The sequence below is a fragment of the Oryzias latipes genome, chromosome 7 (assembly GCF_002234675.1).
Source record: "Oryzias latipes chromosome 7, ASM223467v1".
In the NCBI taxonomy this organism is placed as follows: domain Eukaryota; kingdom Metazoa; phylum Chordata; class Actinopteri; order Beloniformes; family Adrianichthyidae; genus Oryzias; species Oryzias latipes.
In genome coordinates, this window is record NC_019865.2 from 26,048,999 (window position 1) to 26,069,102 (window position 20,104).

Genomic DNA, 20,104 nt, shown 5'->3' on the forward strand with positions numbered 1-20,104 from the left:
ACACAAGTGATGGCACCTAAAGATGATCGAGCCATCATTAATGTGTGGAAACACTTTGAATTTAGCAAAGTCATGTGACCATACAGTGTTCCAGAATGTTCCCTTTGGATTATTTGGATGTGGAAAAACCGCAGTGGGCAGAAAAACTAAAATGTGAATGGATTTGACATTCATTCTTGTTTACTTGTTTGTTTGCACGTATGTTTAGTTTACTCTTGATTATCTTGCAAGAAATTCAAGGAATCTGGAAAATTTCACCTGCACTGGTTGAAGTTTTGGCTAAAGATGTCCTGGATACATTTTATGTCAGTGAATCAGATTGTTCAAAATAAATGGAACGAATCGTTAAAATGAGTCGTAACACCCTTCACAAACTATTTTTCCAATTTAACTCACATCTAAAGAGATTTTAAAAAAATGTAATTTAAACTTTTCTGGGAAGTTGTCGTTTATCGAATTTATATAAATGTATTGATCTAATTGACTATTTAAAAAAATCTTTGCTGCAGTGTTTCTGAGCTCAATGTAAAGAAATAAAAAATAATAATTTTGTTTCTTTAAATTTAAAGCTTCAATTTAACCCTAGAGAACCCAAGAGCACTTTTCTGCTGGAATCTTAAAGTTAATTTAACTGTTTATTTATTTTTGGACACCAGCAATTAACAGTGGGCAAGAATTTAAAATAAAAAAATAAGGAAATAAATTGATGCTGTGGGTTTTCCAAGGATCGATATGAAATTTCTGCATCAGAGGCACATTGTGCATTTCTTAGCGACACCTTATGGGTGATTTTTTTTTTTTAAATCCTTGTGCTATCTTAGATGACCCCACCCCTTCCATTGACGTGTTCTCCCTACCATGACAAAGGTGGATAAAGGTGGAAAGATTTCATGTAATCCATGGACACCAGTGAAGATCACAAATCATTGAAAAAAAAGGTTCAGAGCACTGTCTAGTGGGTCTAGATGACCCAACTCCCAATGTTAAAGTCCCTAAGACAGCACAAGGGTTACAGCCTTCTTTAGCCCCTCCTTTGCATCAATCCTACACGCAGTTCTTCCCGTCTGGCCCCAAAATTGAAGGAAAGTGTAGTAAATACAAAGTTTATTTCCTGAAAATGAATGACCTCATGACAGTTGGATATCAGAAAGATAGCAACACACTCAACCAACACTGCATGCATCAAACGTTACGTCGGGTAAAGAAGAGACTAACATGTGAGGCTGAGAGGTAAGAGGTCATCCGACCTCCACTTTTTAATCCAATATTTTGCTTGTTATCAAATCTGAATCAGCACACAGCAGCAACACTCTGTATTTGAGCTGAAAGAGCTGTAACACACTGGCATTTGTCATGTCGACAAAGAGTTGGTGCGATGACGTCAAATGCCTTTGAAGATTTTATTTTGGCAAGCACCTTTTTAAAATAGAGTAAAATTGACATGTCTATGTGTGATGAAGAATAAAATGATATATCCATGCAAAATTCTTTGTGAAATGTACATACACGTTCTTATTGCGATAAAGATTAGGTGTGACTGGAAAATGATTGGCTTTTCTTTGACTTTTTTTCGTTTTATTTGTAGAGATTTATTGTTGTGTTGACGCCTCCACACTCCCCCCGTGTTTGCTTCGTCTCAGTATTTCGGTCTATTTGCCAGCATCATTTGTAGAAAGATCATTACACGTAGTTAGAAACGTTTGGCATGTACGGAGTCACATGATTTCCTCTAAAAGCAGTAGAAAATCAAAACGTGTAGGAAAAGAAAAGGACATGTAAATAAAACCTGGAGGATTGAAATGTGTGTTATCCTGATATTGGGCTGGAAAAACATCTTGGATCAGGTTATAAAGCCTGTTTACAATCCCCCCGTTGTTCATTTCATGTTTAATGTCCCTATTTTTATCAGTTTTTTTATTTATTGAAAAGGAGCATCTGGCTTCCTTTTTGCTGTACGAAACAAGAGGAGAAATCCACAAAGGGTTCAGTCTGTTGATGCTCCAGGCACCGTTCAGCTCCTCGCAGGGTTTCCGGCTGGAGTCTTTAGTGTTTAATAATAGGTCCATACGTTCTTCCACTTGTTTCACTTCGGAGATGGAGTCTATCCCCTGCCTGGCCCCGCCTCATACGGTGGTGACCCTCATCACCACCTCCCGGTTGGCGGCGGCGCTGATCCGCGGGTCGTTGGGCCTCAGCTGACTCAGGATGTGTAAGATGGTGTATCCACAGTGGTGGTTCAGAATAGTTCTTAGCCTCCTGCTTTGCCGCCCGCCGCCGCTGCTGGCCACTCCGTGAGGGCTGGAGCGAGAACCGCGGGCGCCAGTCTTACTGTTTGAGCTGAGCGGGTCGCCCAAGTCTTTTGATTTCTCATAGTTCAGCACCTTCCACTGCTGATTGACAGCCTGCCATCGTTTGAAGATGCGATACACCGATGATCCCTCGTGGATGATAAGGCCTGGGTGGGAAAACAAAACAAAACATTGAAGCAGTGTGAAGGACAGCACTTAAAAGATGATAAATTCCCACTGATGTACTTCAAATATGGAGGTAGTGGACGGCAGAGCCGCTATCAGCATCACAGAACATTCTGAGGATGAGAATAGACAGTTGGCAAAAATCATGGCACAGATATCTCATGCCATCTGTTCTCAGTGTTGTCTTACACAGGCAACTCATAATTACGCAAGAGAAGTCAAGCCAGTCGCACCTTAAAAACAATCTTTTGTGCGGTACTTCATCAACAAAATTTGTTTATCTTTCTCGCGGAGTTGTCATCTCCTACCTCAGCACCATCTGCCTGTTCAGTAATTCCATATAACCTCAACCTTACGTTGTCCTTGCATAATCCAACTTATGCTTATTAAAAAATTCTCTTCTACCTCCCGCAATCTTTGCTGTCCTTCTTCTTGCATAACACAACTCTTTGTCATCTCTCCGGCTTTTTTTTCCCCCCTGGAAAAAATCTCGATGCTGAAGCGATTTGCAGCACTGTCTGCCGTTTGGACCTTTACCTATGCAGACGATGTCCATGAAGCCGTACATGCCGTAGCAGATTTGGAAGAGCAGGTCCTGACGCTGCCACTTGGCTGAGGGACTGAGGGAGGACCAGATGAGCCAGGAAATGCTGGCGATGAGGAATAGAGAGCCCAAAATGATGGCGGCGATCTGCACCTTCTCGATCACCGTCAGAGAGATGGCCTGCCACTGCGGGAAGAGGATGTTAGAGTCAAGGAGGAGCGCCGTTTCTTCAAAGTGATGCTGTTACCATTACAATCAAATGTCAAGATACATTTGCAGTCACAGCCAAATAAAATATCTGTTGTTTTTTAAAAAAAGTACATATTTTTATATTTAAAATTTAGATTTTTTTAAAGCTTTGGGTTTTTTTCTCTTAGTTTTTGCTCCTAAATACTCATTCATATCTGACATAAACCAATTTAATGGACACACATGTACAGTTTAACAGTTAGGCACTGTTGTGTAAGTGTGTTTGGGTCAGCTCATAGCATAAAGGAGGTGGTTTCTATGTTTTGACCTCATTTGAATAAATCTTTGGAAATATCACAAGCATTTCCAAGGAATGTTTAGAGTTGTTTAAAATGCAGCTAAATATCCAGTCTGTGTATTTCATCCAGTTTTTGATTTTTTTTGTGTGCAATCAGGTTATTTTGTTTGGTCACTAAGATTTTGTTCTTCTCTTTTGAGGGTCTAATAACTCCATAGTTTAGTTCCCCCTGTTTACTTTACAAATATTTCATTGTCTTGTGTTTTTCTCCTGGTTGCATTCACACTCAGACTTAAGCAGTTATTCTTTTGCAGATCAGTCTTCATTTAGTTTTTTTTTTAATCCTCAGTATAATTAGGACTGGTTTCTAGTTCAGACAATGGATATACTTATAAATATATATAAATATACTTCTAAAACATACAAATAATTGGGATTTTGATGTAAAACACAGATCCATTTCTAAAACTGCAGAGTCCCTTTAAGGAGTCACGGGGTTGCTGGGGCCATTAACAGATAATGTTGGGGGGGGGGGCACCTGGATCAGATCACCGTAAACACAAAAATATGTCAAACAGTAAAACATCACCAACAGCTTTTATTTAATTATTGTTTTATTAAAAAGCACACAACATTAATTAAGAGTCATGTGTGCACATCCAGTGTTTCTAACTTTCTAACGCTCAAAGAGTAACACCTGTGATTTTTTTTTTTTGACTCTGCTGATTTCAAATATTGTGAAAGTCTGCTGCAGTTTCAGGACAGTTTGTCCCACGAGATCCCTGGCTTTCAAGCAATCCCAAAAGTAGGTCAAACAGCTTCAGATACTGTACAGACCAAAGGTTTGGACACATCTTCTCCTTCAAATGAATAGGAAGGTGTGTCCAAACTTTTGGTCTGTATATGTAGCTATTTTTTTTACAGCATTTTGTTTTTGGCAGGTGTCTCTTGTGAGCAAGTGGGCTGGCTGCCTTTTATTTAAAAAGACTGAAGAAATTGTGTATTTGGTGTTTTTGAGATGGTCTTGTAGCATTTTTCTCGTGATGGAGGACATTTATTAAGAAAATTAAGAATAAAACTGCATTTCTGAGTATTTCTTTATTAAAATTAATGTGAATCAGGAGCAGATGAAAAAAGGCAATCTGAAAAAGGCTTGTAGTTTTAAGGTACAAACTACAATCAGCGGGCCACAAGCTCCCTGCTCCGCTCCATTGTGATGCCACCACCCGTAGATCCATGTACGTCTTTGTTTTCCTCGTCTGAGCTGGAATCTGGCTCAGAACTGAACGGCTGGATAGTACAACTCTCTGATAAGAGTCCAACGCTGTGGCGATGAGCGGAGTGAGACGTGTTTACTTCTGCATGTGAGAAAGCAGAGCTGCAGCTGCAGTGCAGATTACTGTCATGTAAATAAAGCATCTTAGCCTCATTAAAGCGCTCTCCTTCATCCTGTCATGCTGCCTCATCACACATTAATGTTTCTTGATAGAATTAGTGTTTGTTTTTCTTTTTTTACCCCCTTTATTTTTGAAGCACCGTTCAGGCTCCGGAACTGTTTAAAAAGTACTGGAGAAGCTACATTAAGCAATGTTTGAAACAAACAGCACTTTATTTCCTAAGTCTTACCTTTAGAACCTTTTTGGTTAAGCCATTCATTCCTTGTTTTTTTTAAACTGAAAAATATTTGGCTGTGTCAATCAGACAATGTTGACTCTTCCCTTTAAGAAAAAATACATTTTAAATTACCAAAAAAAAAAGCACTATGTATTTGTTTGGATAAACGCACCTTGTAGGGAGATACAGTTGCAGGGATTAACATTGTGATCATGAAATAAAATAAATGTTACTATTTTATTACAATGATAGGTGTATTAATATTCAGGTAGAGCTTTTTCTATGTATCGTATCGTGGGACGCGTCTCGGGTTACGTATCGAATTGCCAGACTCTTGCCGATACACACCCCTAAAACTACAATATTGTTCATCATTATAGCAGCACCAGTAGTGTTAGGTATGTGTGTGAGGGGCTGTTTGTTTAAACGGCTCTCATTTAACCCTTGTGCTATCCTAGGCACTTTACCATTGGGAGTTGGGTCACCTAGACCCACTAGACAGTGCGCTGAACCTTTTTTCTTCAATGATTTGTGATCTTCACTGGTGTCCATGGATTACATGAAATCTTTCCACCTTTATCCACCTTTGTCATGGTAGGGAGAACACGTCAATGTAAGGGTGCGGTTATCTAAGATAGCACAAGGGTTAAGGGTGACGCCCACAATTCAGAGGTGTATTTCTGACAAACTCCTACTGCTCTGCAGAAACTATTTCCTAGAAAACAACACAGGTTTTTTATTTTGGCTAAAAACAGCATTATCATAATTGTAAGACAACTGGGAACACTTTAAGAAATTCAGGGGTCATCTTCAGTTTAGGACCTGTGGAAAAAATAATTTCCATGGAAGTTTTTGGTACACAATAATAAATTTCTGTGGGGTGGACCGAACATGACTCTGCCTTCCCTCTGACTTATCCAACCCGCCTTTTTTAGAGTTGAGTCAATAATACTACGCCACATGATATTAGTGATTATCTGTCCATGTAATCTACTGCATGTCGATGGTTCCACCCGGTGCTGAAGCAGAACAAAGCTTTGCTGCTGGAGCCTGAGGCAGGAGGAGTTTAGTGTGTCCCTCATCTGGAGTCGGAAACTGCAAAGCTTTGATCTACTGTGTCTTTAGACATCATGAGAACAACTGGAGGATGTGTGGAAAACACACACAACCAAAATGGTTACTTTTATGCCAGAACAACCTTGATGAGGTGAGTAACCTTTTCTTTTTATTATTTGGGATTATTCATAATAATGCTTGATTTAAGATGATAGTTTTGTTTTATAAAAAGGACTAATCCTTCTATGTATTATGGTTGGTTTCTGGCTCTTATGGGAGCACAACACTTGTGTTCTGATGTTCAGAGCTTCTTGAGATTTTCCGGACTGATGTTAAAACTTTATTCACAGTCAGCCTCATTTGGCTTCATGTAAGCTGTTTAATTTGTACTGTTGTAGATGTTCAAACAGACTTAAAACAGTAAAGAAAAGAAAAATGATTTGGATCAACAAGTTTGTTTTGAGATGTTAAAATTTGGAAAAATTTCACAGCATCCCCCTCTGTCACTGTGAACGCACTTTTGTTATCCGTCTTGAATCACAACTGTTTGATTTGCTGCTAACGTTGTGCTTTTATTTAACACATGACAAAAACTAAAAAAGCTTTAAAGCGATCTGCCGTTAGTTTATGTAATTTGTCCCCAGCGAGAAAAACCCACAGATGACAAACACATCACCTCCATAGGTTTTCTTGGCCGCCTCAGAGAAGGAGGGCAGACGGACGGTGACGCAGAGGGAAAATGTGTCGGCACAATATGGCAAACAGTCCTCACACCAGCGACAGGCCTGTGATTTGTTCCATCAAAGAGTGTGCTGCAGCAGCGTTTGTCCGCTGACTAACTTAATATGAAAGGTCACTGACAGCATCAACTTTGTCTGTGCGATGTTTTCTTCCTGCCTGATTATCACTGGTATTTTGAGATATATTAAGATTTTTTTTACCAGTGAGTGTAAAAAATATGAAATATTATGTCACACTGGTTTTTTAGATTTCAGATTAAGCCACTTTTATCTAGATTTGAGAAATTTTGAAAATTGGTGGTGCAAACCCACTAGAACAACGTGTTGCAGTTCCTCAAATGACCACTAGAGTCTGTTTTTTTCTTTCAAATAGAGCAGTTTCCTATTAACCTCCATTTAAGGGTTACCAACTTGTGTCAAAACGTCTATACTTTTTTGTGAAGATTGATCACTTTTCATGTTTTAGATTTTTTTCTAGGTCAAATATGAATATAAAATGATTATTGTCTTGTTTAGTACACTAAATTTCCTAAAAGGACATGTGGATTGTAAGTACCTAATTCTGTTGTAAAGATGACTACCATGCAGTGTTTGCTTTGTGAGCTGACCTGGCTCCAATTCCTTTCATTCATGTACGTGGTTCATACCGGAAGTGAAAGATTTCCCATAGGTTTTGTGGAGGTTTTTTTTTCTTCAAAGCAAATTAATTGTGGTTCTACTTATAGTACCTGCAGTGGGTTCTTGGTGCTGATAGCCAGGACCTGGTACTTGAAGTAACAAAGCTCACAGCTCCAGGAGCCCCTCTCGCTTATCCATCGGATGAGGCAGGGCTGATGGGTGCAGCGCACAGAGCCGTCGCAACGGCACGGGCTCAGCAGCTCCCCCTGCAGGGAAGACAAGGAAATCCACAGTTAGACACAAACCAGTTCTGAGACGGAGTTTATTAAGCTGTTTTTAAAAAAGGAAAACATTGATAGTGTTTTGTGAAATTAAATCACCTTCATTAATATTACTTGAAATAATTAAACTCAATATAAAGTTACAAAAAAACTATGCTGTCAATATTTATATTTGCAAATTAGCAAGCCATTTCTGTATCCAATACAGGCATAAATTATTCATAATGGTTTACACATCAAAATGTTCATGTCTACTTAATTCAATTCTGTACAGTGTACACGTTTTTTGTATATTATGAAGCCTCTCACAGAGCTCCAGGGCAAAATCATTACAGCTTTTACCCCTTATCCTTCCATTTTCTGACTGAAGGCTCATGTGTCGCAGACTGTCCTTTCGCCAGATGGAAGCATTTTTTAACGACAGTTCAAAGAAACCGAGTAAAAAAAGCGACTTTGTTGCCATTTCCACATTCCCTCTGAGGTCTAAAATAGAAGGTGCATTAGTCAAATGAAATCAGCTGAACAGTGTTTTTCCTCCCTGATGGATCTGGTTGGAGAGCTAAGGAAGTGTGAATCCTCCACATTTATGAAGAATCTGTTCATGTCCACTCTCTTATGCCTCTTTTTTTTTGCATGCTCGTCGTTCTTACTCCAAGCTTAGTTGTCATGTTCACTGCATTCTCTGCGTCTTCCTTTTGGACAGATGACAGAGCAGGAACAAAAGAAGGTGTGTGGAACAAAATTTAGGTGTGTGTGTTCTGCCTGTTCAGGTTCTGGCTGTTTTCTATTATGTCTTTGAATGTTAGCACAATTCAACAATCCATGTTTTGGTTGTCTTAATGTCACTACATTCCTGTCATGACCACACAGGGTGTTGTGTTCTCAGCTGACTGGAGTCGCACAAATGTCTCTGTGCTGAATGTGACAGAGTTCAAGAAAGCATGTCTGAGGGGTTTTCTGCTGGGTCTTTGCTTTTGTGGTGCTAGAATGTTGGTGTTTGTTACGGTTGCAAAATAGATTTTTTATCCTGAAATTAATGTGGACCAGCATTCAGAAGGTTTGATCCTCAGCGAGTCCTACTGGTGTTCCAAGGGTCCGACTAAAGTTTGGACAGTGCAATTGTCCTTCAGAGAGTCACATCAATATTTAGAAAGTCTGAACAGAGACTAAGTTGGTAGTTTACGCTTAAAAATATAGTTTATTTTAATATTTCAAAGACTAATGATGATCTGAAACCCGTTTTGCGAAGGACAGGCGGCCTGTCCATGATGTGCCTCCCTGTCCCAACAGTAGCTGGGATAGGCTCCAGTAACCCACTGAGCACAAAAGGCATTAAGTTTGGATGATGAATGAGGGGGTTTGAAACCCAAAGGCTCATTGAAATTGTGTTATTTCTTACTATGTGACCATAGACAAACTGAAACCACCTTTTGAAGCTACCTCCCCCAAAAGCTAGAGATTAGAATTGCTTCCAAAATCAAGCCTGTCTCTTACTTGGATATAATTAGTGTGAAGTTAATCTGCATATCAACATATTTATGCAGCACACATTCTTTGTAATTTTTTGTTTATGGGTTTTTGCAAAAAGTCTTTATTAAAACTATGGTTTTTTTTGCAGTATACTGGACCGGCCCAAGAACAAACTACTGACCAGTCCAGGGTGTACCCCGCCTTTGCCCAACAGCAGCTGGCTTGGCTCCAGCAGCCATGTGACCCCAAAATGAATTAATAAGCAGATTGTATAGATGGATGGATGAATGAAGAAAAATGCTCCACCCTCCCCTTTACAGTTGTCAAGAATAAGAAATCATGCAATGTACTCTACAAATATCCTGGAAACTAGACTTAAAACGTGGAGTAAATCTGACTAGAATCAGTAACTTACTTATTTATAACTGACTTTTGAAACCAGCCTCCAATGTTTTTTGCCAGAACTTCAACATTTGCCACTTCCTTGTTTGCTTAAAATTTTGGAATGGACACTTGGGATTTAGGAATCCTCAACTGTAGAACTGAACCCTGGATTTAGCTTGGAAGTCTCTATACTTGTTTCAGTTTTTGTGATGAAGGAAGTGGAAGAAATTAGAGCAGAAATGTGTGAGGGAGATGTGACGTACAAATTTACATTGACACAGGTGACAAAAAGACCAGTGTGGAAGTCCAGGTAATACAATACGTGGTAACCCCATTGTAAACTGTGGTTCAAACTTTGAACATAATTTGTCAGAGAGCCATAGAACATCATTTAATGTAGCACCAACTCAAAATAAAAATAAAAATAAAAGAATTTCTTGCGATCAAGGCTTCAAAAATGTCTTTCTTTGGCCGTTGATACAGGGAGACACATTTTTTGGGATGTGTTTTTTTTTCATATACTGAAACAAACTCAAGAACATTTAAAGACAGCAGCAATAACTCTTCCCTTTTTTAAGAGAACTTGTTTTGTGCAACTTTTGGACATAAAGGCCTCAAAACCTTCTATAAAAAAGGAAACCCCTCACAAATGTTTTAAGGTAGTTTGAAAACTCTCCAACAATTTGTTCCTATAATTTTCTGTCAACAGTTACAGTCAGTCACATCCAGTCCATAGTTTTAACAGTTTTTTGACCATGAAAAGTGGAATTACAAGCGATTTCACCAAGTTGTTCAATGCTCCAATTCATGTTAAAGGATAAAAAAAAGTATAAAAAGACTCAGGAAATAAGCAAGGAAACTAGAAACTGTTCCTGCAGATTTAACAAATGTAAACCTGTAAACCTCTCAGGAAGGAAAAACCCTGTAAGCTGTGATTTTGCTCAAGATGGATCCAGAAACAACTTAATCTGTTTTTCAGCAGTGAGTTTTATCTTCAAAGCTTTGCAAAATATCTTCATGGCTCAAAAAAAAAACCTCTCTCTGTCCATAAACAGAAGTCTGACGTGACAGATTAAACAGTGCATTTCTGCAAAAGATTATATCAATCCTTGTAGCATGCAAATGTCAACTCCTGCAAAAGCCACAGCACATTTTAAAAACACTAGACAATGCAAAACGTCAGCCGCTCAAACACCAAGGCTGGGGTTTCTATTGTACTATGATGAGCAATAAAGAGGGCATATTCACCACATAAGTGATGACCACAGTGAAGCTGTTTCACCTCAATTAAAAATCCTTTATTCTAGATGACTTGGCCTTTGATGGCACCTTTTCATTATGTTTTATGTGAAAGTCATTCATTAAAAGCTTTTAAATCTGCATCTTTTCTGGGGAATCGTCAGTGTGATTCATTAGAAGATCAATGAAAAGGAACAGCTTGATGTGAAGTGAGTTTGGCAGAGGGGCATGTTAGCACTCGGCACTGACAGCAGGGAGCATCGAGGCTTTAAGCTCTGTTAGGGGGGAAGAGAGCGGAGTTCTGAAATCTGACTGAAATCTGACTTAAAAATTAGAGAGTGATTAAAAACAGGAGTTTAGCTCAGTTTGACTCGAAACAAACCTTCTCAGTTAGCATTAGCAAAGCACAAAGACTACAAAGCATTCATGACAAGACTTTATTGGAATACTTATCGTAACCCTTGTGCTATCTTAGGCACAACTGGGAGTTGGGTCATCTAGACCCACTAGACAGTGCTCTGAACCTTTTTTCTTCAATGATTTGTGATCTTCATTGGTGTCCATGGATTACATGAAATCTTTCCACCTTTATCCACCTTTGTCATGGTAGGGAGAACACATCAATGTAAGGGTGGGGTCATCTAAGATAGCACAAGGGTTAATGTAGAACAGGGGTGTCAAACTCATTTTCACCGAGGGCCACATCAGCATAGCAGCTGTCCTTAACCCTTGTGCATCTAGACCCTAGTGGGTCTAGATGACCCAACTCCCAATGTTAAAGTGCCTAGGATAGCACAAGGGTTACAGGGCCAAATCTAACTTATACATGTAACGAAATGTAATGGAAAAATAAATGTAACTACTCCTAATATGTTTTTAAAGTGACAATTACAGTTGCATAGAAAATATGTGTTTGCTTGTTACTCTAGCATAAATCCTTTTAAATGTTGCCCGCTTATTAAAACCCACACAACTCCATTAATGAAAGATCAAAGTGTCCAAGTGAATAAAGAAAAATAACATAAAACTGAGCTAGAAGGAACATGTATTATAGTGTAACATTTTACAATGTTGAGAAATGAAAAACTTTTATGCTCTCGCAGGCCACATAAAATGACATTTGGCCCCCGGGCCTTGAGTTTGACCATACCTGCTTGTGAAATGTGAAAGAAAAACATGATACACTTGTAATCAGCATAGTTTATGTTTGTGCTAGCAAATAAGTTAGTCTAAAATGATAGGTGAACACTGAGTCAGAATACAAAACTTAAAATGTTTGTCAGTGAGTTGAAGCATAGTCTGTAAAACAGCAAAGGCTTCATGGGTTCCCAATCATGATGCTAAAATAAGCTGAGCAAAGCATCAAACACCAACTGTATACGAGAACTGGACCGAGTGAGTGTTACATCATCCATGGAAAGTGACTTACTTTCAGCTCCAACCAAATGAAGTAATTTTTTTTTTAAAACATGAATGATGGAACCAGAAAACATGATTAAGTTGTAATTGGACTGGTCAGTATGAGTCATCATTTCTATGGCAACCACTCTCACCAATCAGGAGTGAGCTTGTTGGAAGGCCACACCCCTACCACTTGAAAGCAGGCTCGGGAGAATCTGTCAATTAAACATTTCAAACGTTTGATATGAAACTACATACTGTTATAAACAGATATAAACTGCATCTGATTGGTCAGTTTATAACTTGAGCAATTATGAAAAAAAAATGAAAAAAATGTTTGGGTTAGCAAGAACAAGTTAAAAAAAAAAGGTAACAGAAGAAGAGTGGTTATTCTGACCAATAAAATGATTGAGTAAAAGCTTATTATTCCTCTATAAAAGTCTATGGGACTTTGGCATCTTGGAGCCAGCTGGTACTTCCTGTTTGTAACGCCAGGGGGGAGGGGTCACTCAGTCCAGCTCTCGTATACAGTCAATGGTATCAACATAAATCCTCTCTGTGTTTTTTTCTAAATCTGCAATTTAGCTGAAGAATCACCTGAGTGCTGCATCCCAGGCAGTGAACATTTCCACTCTTCATTCAAAGCCTGAAATGCTGTTGTTTTGTTAGAGAAGCATTTTCTGGGGCATGCCTAAAGCCAACCTTTGTGCTTGCTGTACCCCGGACACCACAGTATTAGATGCTGTGAGTAGGTGTTTGCTGTGGGAAGGCTTGCACTGGGAGATATAGGGAGGGGTTGTTTGAAAACCACTGTAATGTTGGCCAACACAATGGTGCTTAAGAGAGGCTGAGAGGCTGCTGTTCAATTGTTCACACACCACAAAGCCCCCTAAACCCTTGCTTTAGGCTCTACTCATGCTATATGTTCTGTCTAACACAAAAACGAATCAAGGGTTTTTGTAGTTTCTTTTCCGTTTAGGTGAGCTAAATTGAATGGAGGTCGGGGAAGTCTTTGTTACGTCACACATACACAGAAAATTGGGACATAAACGGAAAGAATTGGAAAGTAGCAATGCTCTTCAATGATTTTATTTGCAGTAAAAACTCTAAACAAAGTCAAATAAAAGCATTGCAACAATTTAATTCTAGTGCGGACATCTTCCAAGTTTTAAGTATTTGGAAATGTGTGTTATAGTTAGCCATTAGACCATATGTCTGTCTGTTGAATTGTTCATTAAAATAATTTGTATTACGTTATTTTTGAATACTACATAATGCAGTAGAACAAATAAAAAATTTGGGGCTTTATGGTGGGATACTACTTTTAGTTGTCACCTCATAGCAAGAAGATTCTTGTCAAGCTGGGACCTTTTTGGTTGGACTTTGCATGTTTCTTCAAAGCTTGTCACCTCCTTCCATAATCCTAAAGTATTAATGTGTTTTTGTAGAGCTACATAGTGGTGTAGTGGTTAGCACTCACAACGAGAAGGCCCTGGTTGGATCCTGTATGTATGTAGTCTGCATGCTCTCCCCATGCGTGTGTTTTCTCCTTTCACAATCCAAAAATTCTTAGGTTGAATTGTCTCTTAGTTGTGAGTGTGTGTGTGGTTGTCCATCTTTGTGGACTGGGGAACTGTCCAGAGTGTCCCTCACCTTCTCCCTTCAGTAGCTGGCTAGGCTCCAGCAACCCCATGACCCCAAACAGGAATAAGCGGGTGTAAAAAATGGATGTTTTTGAAGATTCTAGATTTCCCCTCAGAAATGTGTGCTATGTGTGTTTCGGTTTTTACAATTCAAACAGAAGATGATTACAGTATAGGCTCCAGCAGTCTCAATAACCCCAATCAGGAGAAAGAGATAGTGGTTGGATGGGTAAAATATGGAATCCAAGTCTAAAACTGCGTAACTCCACGGCAACTTTATCCGTGGAGTCAGACAGTTTTTTGGTTTCCAAAAAGCAAAATCTAATACAGGCAGCTTCTGTCAAAGCCACCTCCTGGCAAAGGAGGGAAATTCGTAAAGACCAACTCCGGCTAAAATACTGTTTTACATTTTTCTCATGATCAATTGCATCTGTAAAGAAAATTAGGAATAAAAATGTCATGACGCTCAAGGCGTGAGGACCCAAACGCTGGAACCCAGAAGAAGACAGGTAAGTGATTTTGGCGAGAAAATGATTTATTGTTTCTCCAGGTATGGTAATGTAAATAGTTGGAGGTAGTCTAGGCTTGAAGACAGCTGGTGGCGTGGCTGGAGGGCTTAGTGCGGTTAGTGTGGGCCGTGGGGCCTTCTGGCTTCACCGAGCAGCAGAATGGCAGGAAGCTGACGTCACTCGTGAGATGATGATGATCCATAAGGGGTAACGAACTGGCGTTGAACTAATGAGTGAGGTCTCCTTTTAAGCAGCATGGTAGATGAGGTGAGTGAAGTCAGCTGGTGGCAATCAGGGAGCAGAGCAGGAAGAGCTGGAGGGGGAGGAATCTGACAGGCACCTTGACAAAAAATTGCATTTCTGAGTATTTCTTGATTTAAATCATGGTGAAAGACAAAAAAAACGTCATTTGAAGAAAGTCTCTTCTGTGGTGTCACAAATGTGCTAGGCGGGCCACAAGCTCCCTGCTCTGCTCCATTCTGATGCATTCACTTGCAGACAAATAGATCCATGAACGTCTTTGTTTTCCACCTCTTAGCTGATATGAGGCTCAAAACTGTATGGCTGGATAGCTCCAAAATTGCTTGAGTTTTGAGGGGCAAGTGGGAGAGAGTGTAAACAAAGGGTTGATGGGACATCAGCACTGGCTAACTCAGTGACAACAGTTTCATCTACAATGGAAGAGGAGACTGTCGAATGTACTACTGTTGCTCCGCAGAAACTCTGGCCTAGAAAACAATGCCAGTTTTAAAAAACGGCATGATCACAATTAAAAGACCACTAGGACCACTTTAACAATGGATCAAAAGATGATCGGAGTGGGGATTAAGTACTTGGAGTTGGGTTACACTTAAGTTTCACATCCAGAGCATTGGGACTATTGTAAACAACGCTCAAATCCCCCAAACTGTGCTGACTAATGCCTAATCAGAGATCAGTCTTTTGCAATTAGACAGCTGTTGGATTCAGTTCTTCTCAAGAACATTGTCACACGGAGATGGATCCTATAGTTGATCAAATTAACAATTGAAACTTGCATGTTTTCTTTTGTTGGTACCACACCATAGCAACGGTCAGGTTTGGAGCATTTTGCAGCCTTTGAAAATAACACTTTTGACACTTAGCTGGAAGCCGTGAAGCAACTGAGCCAAACTTAAAAATAAGTAGTTAAAAAAAAAATCTGAAGTTTAAAAGAGGCATAAGGAAACAATGGCTTGTCTTTTTCCAGTCCCCATTTTGTGATTCTTTGCGTTCCTGTTTGGACCTTATTACTTTACAACTGCAAAAACAATTGCAAAGAGGCAAAAGGACCGTATTGTGAGTTCTTTCGTTATCTTTAAAACTATTGTGGCCTCTAACAATAAGCAATTCAAACAGCAACTACTAGTCAGTACGATGGTCAGTTAACTTATTTTGTAAGCACAACTGTTTATGGTAATTTATGTATTTATGTACCCTCCAAAAAACAATATGTGCTTATTTCAGAAAGAAATGTATGTTTTCCTCTTAAAAAAACCTACAAAAATGTACTTTTGCATTGTCAGTGACTAGTGTTGACACCTGTCATTTCAATGACTGCTTTGCCTCCACGGGGTCTGTCAGTTTCTTCATCTGCTCATGACTCACTTTCACTTGAGGAGACACTGCAGCAACATGGAGCGCCATCTTCCTGAACCATACATGTCATTCCTTTAAAGGTGAGTAAGCGGTTAGGCAATTATATAATCACATTTTAGGCTTAAGTGTGAAGAAGGGAAGCAGTTATGTGTGAAGGAGGATTTTCATGTATGTTAACCAGGATGGATCCATGCAGCTTTTCAGTCACGAGTTACTGTCGGGTCATCTGTCTGTCATCATGTTCAAGTCACTTTTTGGCAAACCTTTTTGCTTTCATAAACCTTGAGGTTCATGAGGTTTTGTATTAACTTAAAAGAAAATATATTTTGTTTCCTTTTGCAAACATAACGAAAAATTTCTTAATTTAACAAGAAGACATTGGTGCATTGGTTCAGATTTCCTATAGCTTTAAAAAAAACATTGTTTTTCTTGTCCGCATAAGATGAACAGAAAAAATGATTTTGTTTGCCCAAAACAAACAATTTCCGCAGTCAAAAATTGAGATAAAGAGTAACATTTTTTTAAATCTATTGTGGTTTGCTATATACTAACTTGTGAGCATAGAATGATTTAAAAGAAGGTGGGAAAATGTGCTTCCAAGATGATGACTTTTTTTTTTAAACTTAACAGTGTATATATTTTAGTTAGAGACTAAAATGTTTCAAGTCTGCATGTGGCCCTGCAATAGATGGGAACCCATCCAGGTTGTACTCCACCCTCACCTCAACAATGGGATAGCCCCCCGCCTATCCCATTCCCCCGCAAAGGAATAGAAGATGGATGCTTTTTTTTTTATATACTTCTTGTAATTCAGTCTTTTCTCATTGCAATTTATTTTATATGGGGTTAGATCATTTATACTGATTGGTGTTTTGTATCCATCCATCTCATCCCACTCATCCATTGAACTGAAAACTTCCTTCAGTTCAATCGGTGCAACATCAAAGTACTCCTAGGATGTCCTAAATCTTCCCTTGGCATTCCCCCTGGTAGGACATACACAGATTACCTACCCAGTGAAGCATCCAGGAGGCATCCAAAAGAGATGCCCAAGCCACTTCAACAGACTCAACTCAGACATGTGCAGGTTATTCAATTTCTCACCCCATTTCTAAGAGAGTGCAGAAATGCCCCGTAGAGGAACTCCTTTCAGCCATTTGTATCTGATTTCTTGTCCAATTGACCTGGTGGTCATGACCATGGTTGAGAGTAGAAATGTATAGACTGACCAGCAACAAACTATAGAGCGACTCTAGCTGCTGCACCCATCCTCCTGCCACACTCCATCCTTCCCTCACCTTTAAACAACACCCCGAGATAAACTCCTCCACTTGAGGAAGGAGTTCTCCACCCACTCCAAGATGGCAAACCACAATTTCCTCGCCGGGAACCATGGCCTTTGACCTGGAAGTGCTAATTCTCAGCTGCTTCACATTTTCACTGTGAACTACCTCGATGTGCATTGAAAATCCCGGTTTGAATAAGCCAAAATAACAACATCATCTGCAAAAAGCAGAGATGAAATCATGCAGTCTTCAAACCAAACTCCCTCCAACACCTGGCTGAATAAAGAAAATCTGTCTATAGAAGTAATGTACAGAACCGTTGACGAAGGGAAACAGTGGATTCTTTAGGAGGTGTTTGCCCATGAATCCCAGCCACGGGGTGGGTGCAGGGTGGGGCCCCAGAGATGGCAGTTCTGACAAAGCAATGGGGCTTGTTTTTTAATGTTACCAAGCTCTTGATGCTCATCACCCAGGGGGGTGTTCCAAAAAGCAGGTTATGCTAGCTCCCACGGTAAGTTTGAGGCTAAAGAAGTGGATAACCTCTGCTTTCGGTTCCAGAAATGAAGGTATGTTTCAGGGTATGTCAAGTTGCCATAGCAACTCATACTCTGAACATAACCTGGTCTGGAGCAGGTTTAGTTGAAGGTTAGTTTGTTTTCAGAGAGGTGAAGCAGCATGGCGTGTCCATTTGAAGATGATTTAGTGGATGAAAAAGCTCAGATAATACTTTTTCCACCATGAGAGGGTGATAAGACCACATATGGATGATGGAAAGATAAACATTTTTACTTTGATCTAACTTAATTTTTTGCTTCAGTTAAGATAACTCGTAGTTATCAGACATTTATTTTACCTTAATTCAAATGATTTTTCTATATATGTGCGTCACAATGAAAATATTTTATTTTTCTCCAAGCAGAAACTCTTTCTTTTGCTGATGCAGCCGTATTACTTTTTTGATGGACGCATAATCCTCTTACACTGTCATTAAAATCTCTGACTATAGTATAGTATCTCTTTTTTTTCTCCATGCGTTTCCATGGTGACTCCGGAAATGGGCGATTGAGAATGTCTTTATGTACTTGCTGTGCACGTGCATTAACCCAGGGTTACCAAGTTGAGCGTAAATACGCCAACTCATATCTGGTCTTTTGAAACCAACATACCCAGCTGGGTAGCTCAGTTGGTAAGGTGAGAGGTACTGGGTCATTTACCATATCAATGGCGAGCAATGAACGTCACCCAGTGAGGGCCCTTAGGCAAGGCCCTTAACGCAACTGCCTCCCGAGCGCGGTTAGGCTGCAGCTCGCCGCTCCCCCAGGGAATGGGTCAAACTGCGGAGAAGAATTTCCCCAATTGTGGGATCAATAAAGTATTAATTATTATTATTCAATTATACCCCGAGTAAGCAAGTTCAGGTGGATTTCAGCCAGAGTTCAGGGTTAAAGTCAGGGTAGTTTAAACAGGCTTCCTGGAATAGCCCCCCAGGTCTGGTGTAATATGAGAAACCCTGTCAGGGGCATTTTTTAACTGGTTCTGTAAGAGGATCTCAAGTCCTCCACTCATAATCTGCATTAATGGCACCTGTTTGAATTCTACATGTGTTTTTTTTTTATCCCACCATTTAGGCTCTCTGGTAAAATAAAAATGTAATGGTTTCCATAATAAAAAGTAAGGAATTGTTTGGACTAAAAGGTGAATCAAACAAAACAAAAGAAAGCAGACAAGTAAAAATTTATTCAACTAATTTACAAATAGTTAAAGCACATAACGTATTACTCCCCAACGCTTGTGACTACAGTGACCGAGGTGCTCTAACAGTCCATCAAGCAGTGCGGTTTCATAATTAACCAAAGTTGTACTAAAACATTCAGACAGATCTTTGAGGTTTTTGTACCACAGAAAATAAATTTGAGATCAATAAGCACAAATAGAAACATGCATAATGCAGGCTGGATTATGAAGTAGATTTTCTATTTTGAAAATAATCAATGATTTTAACTGTGCCATATGGTCTGAAAAGGGTCACTTAATTAGCTTTGATAATTTTAGTTGGCTAGGTTTAGGAATTTGGGGCTTACACACAACAACAATGTTAAAATAAACTAAAAACATTTTTAAATTATTTTTTAACTGCAGACATGAAACCACCTACTTCTACCTTTTCTGCATTCAGATGATCCCATCGATATATGTTACTGGATTGGCTGTTACGTGACATACGCATAGCTCAATGCATATCCATTGCTTTGCATTGAGTCTAGCCCTTCTTGCTGTGTGAAGTAATAACAAGGTCCATCAGGCATGCAAAGAATCACAAAAAGGGGCACAATGTTTGGGCATCAACTGAAAAAAATTATGACAAAAAAATTATCCGATGCAGAGGCATCACCTTTGGGCGGGCGGCCATGGTGCAGTGGTAGGCCACTGATTGGAATACTGCAGATTTGATTCCCGCATTACCCGCCCGTGTGTCGGGTCCTTGGGCAAGACATTGAACCCCTCCTTGCCTCTGGTGGGAGGTTGGCGCCAGTGTTCGGCAGTGGAGCCGCCATCAGTGTGCAAATGTGTGTGTGAATGTTTGTGTGAACGGGACTGTGACTGTAAAGCGCTTTGGGCCTTCGAGGAAGGTAGAAAAGCGCTATACACACGTTAGTATACGCAATTTACTATTTTACCATTTCGTTAGTAATCAAATTTCACGCTGGGAAGCGTGAAGTGTGTGCTACAGTGGGTGCTAG

General features: G+C 39.6%; 1 protein-coding gene and 1 long non-coding RNA gene across 2 annotated transcripts in view; one reads left to right on the forward strand and one right to left on the reverse strand.

Annotated features, from left to right (window-relative positions):
- Positions 1 to 1,087: 1,087 nt before the first annotated feature.
- LOC101155433 (E3 ubiquitin-protein ligase MARCH9) overlaps positions 1,088 to 20,104 on the reverse strand; it is a 30,623-nt gene continuing 11,606 nt past the window's right edge. Inside the window, exons 2-4 of the mRNA XM_004071045.4 lie at positions 7,644 to 7,799; positions 3,012 to 3,204; positions 1,088 to 2,455 (exon numbers count right to left, since the gene is read on the reverse strand). Of these exons, the coding sequence (XP_004071093.1) occupies positions 2,124 to 2,455; positions 3,012 to 3,204; positions 7,644 to 7,799 (681 nt within the window). The 3' untranslated portion in view covers positions 1,088 to 2,123. The remainder of the gene's footprint in view (positions 2,456 to 3,011; positions 3,205 to 7,643; positions 7,800 to 20,104) is intronic.
- LOC110015392 lies at positions 5,835 to 10,109 on the forward strand. The gene is made up of 2 exons (XR_002290586.1): positions 5,835 to 6,326; positions 9,433 to 10,109. It is a non-coding gene; the product is annotated as an uncharacterized LOC110015392 (long non-coding RNA).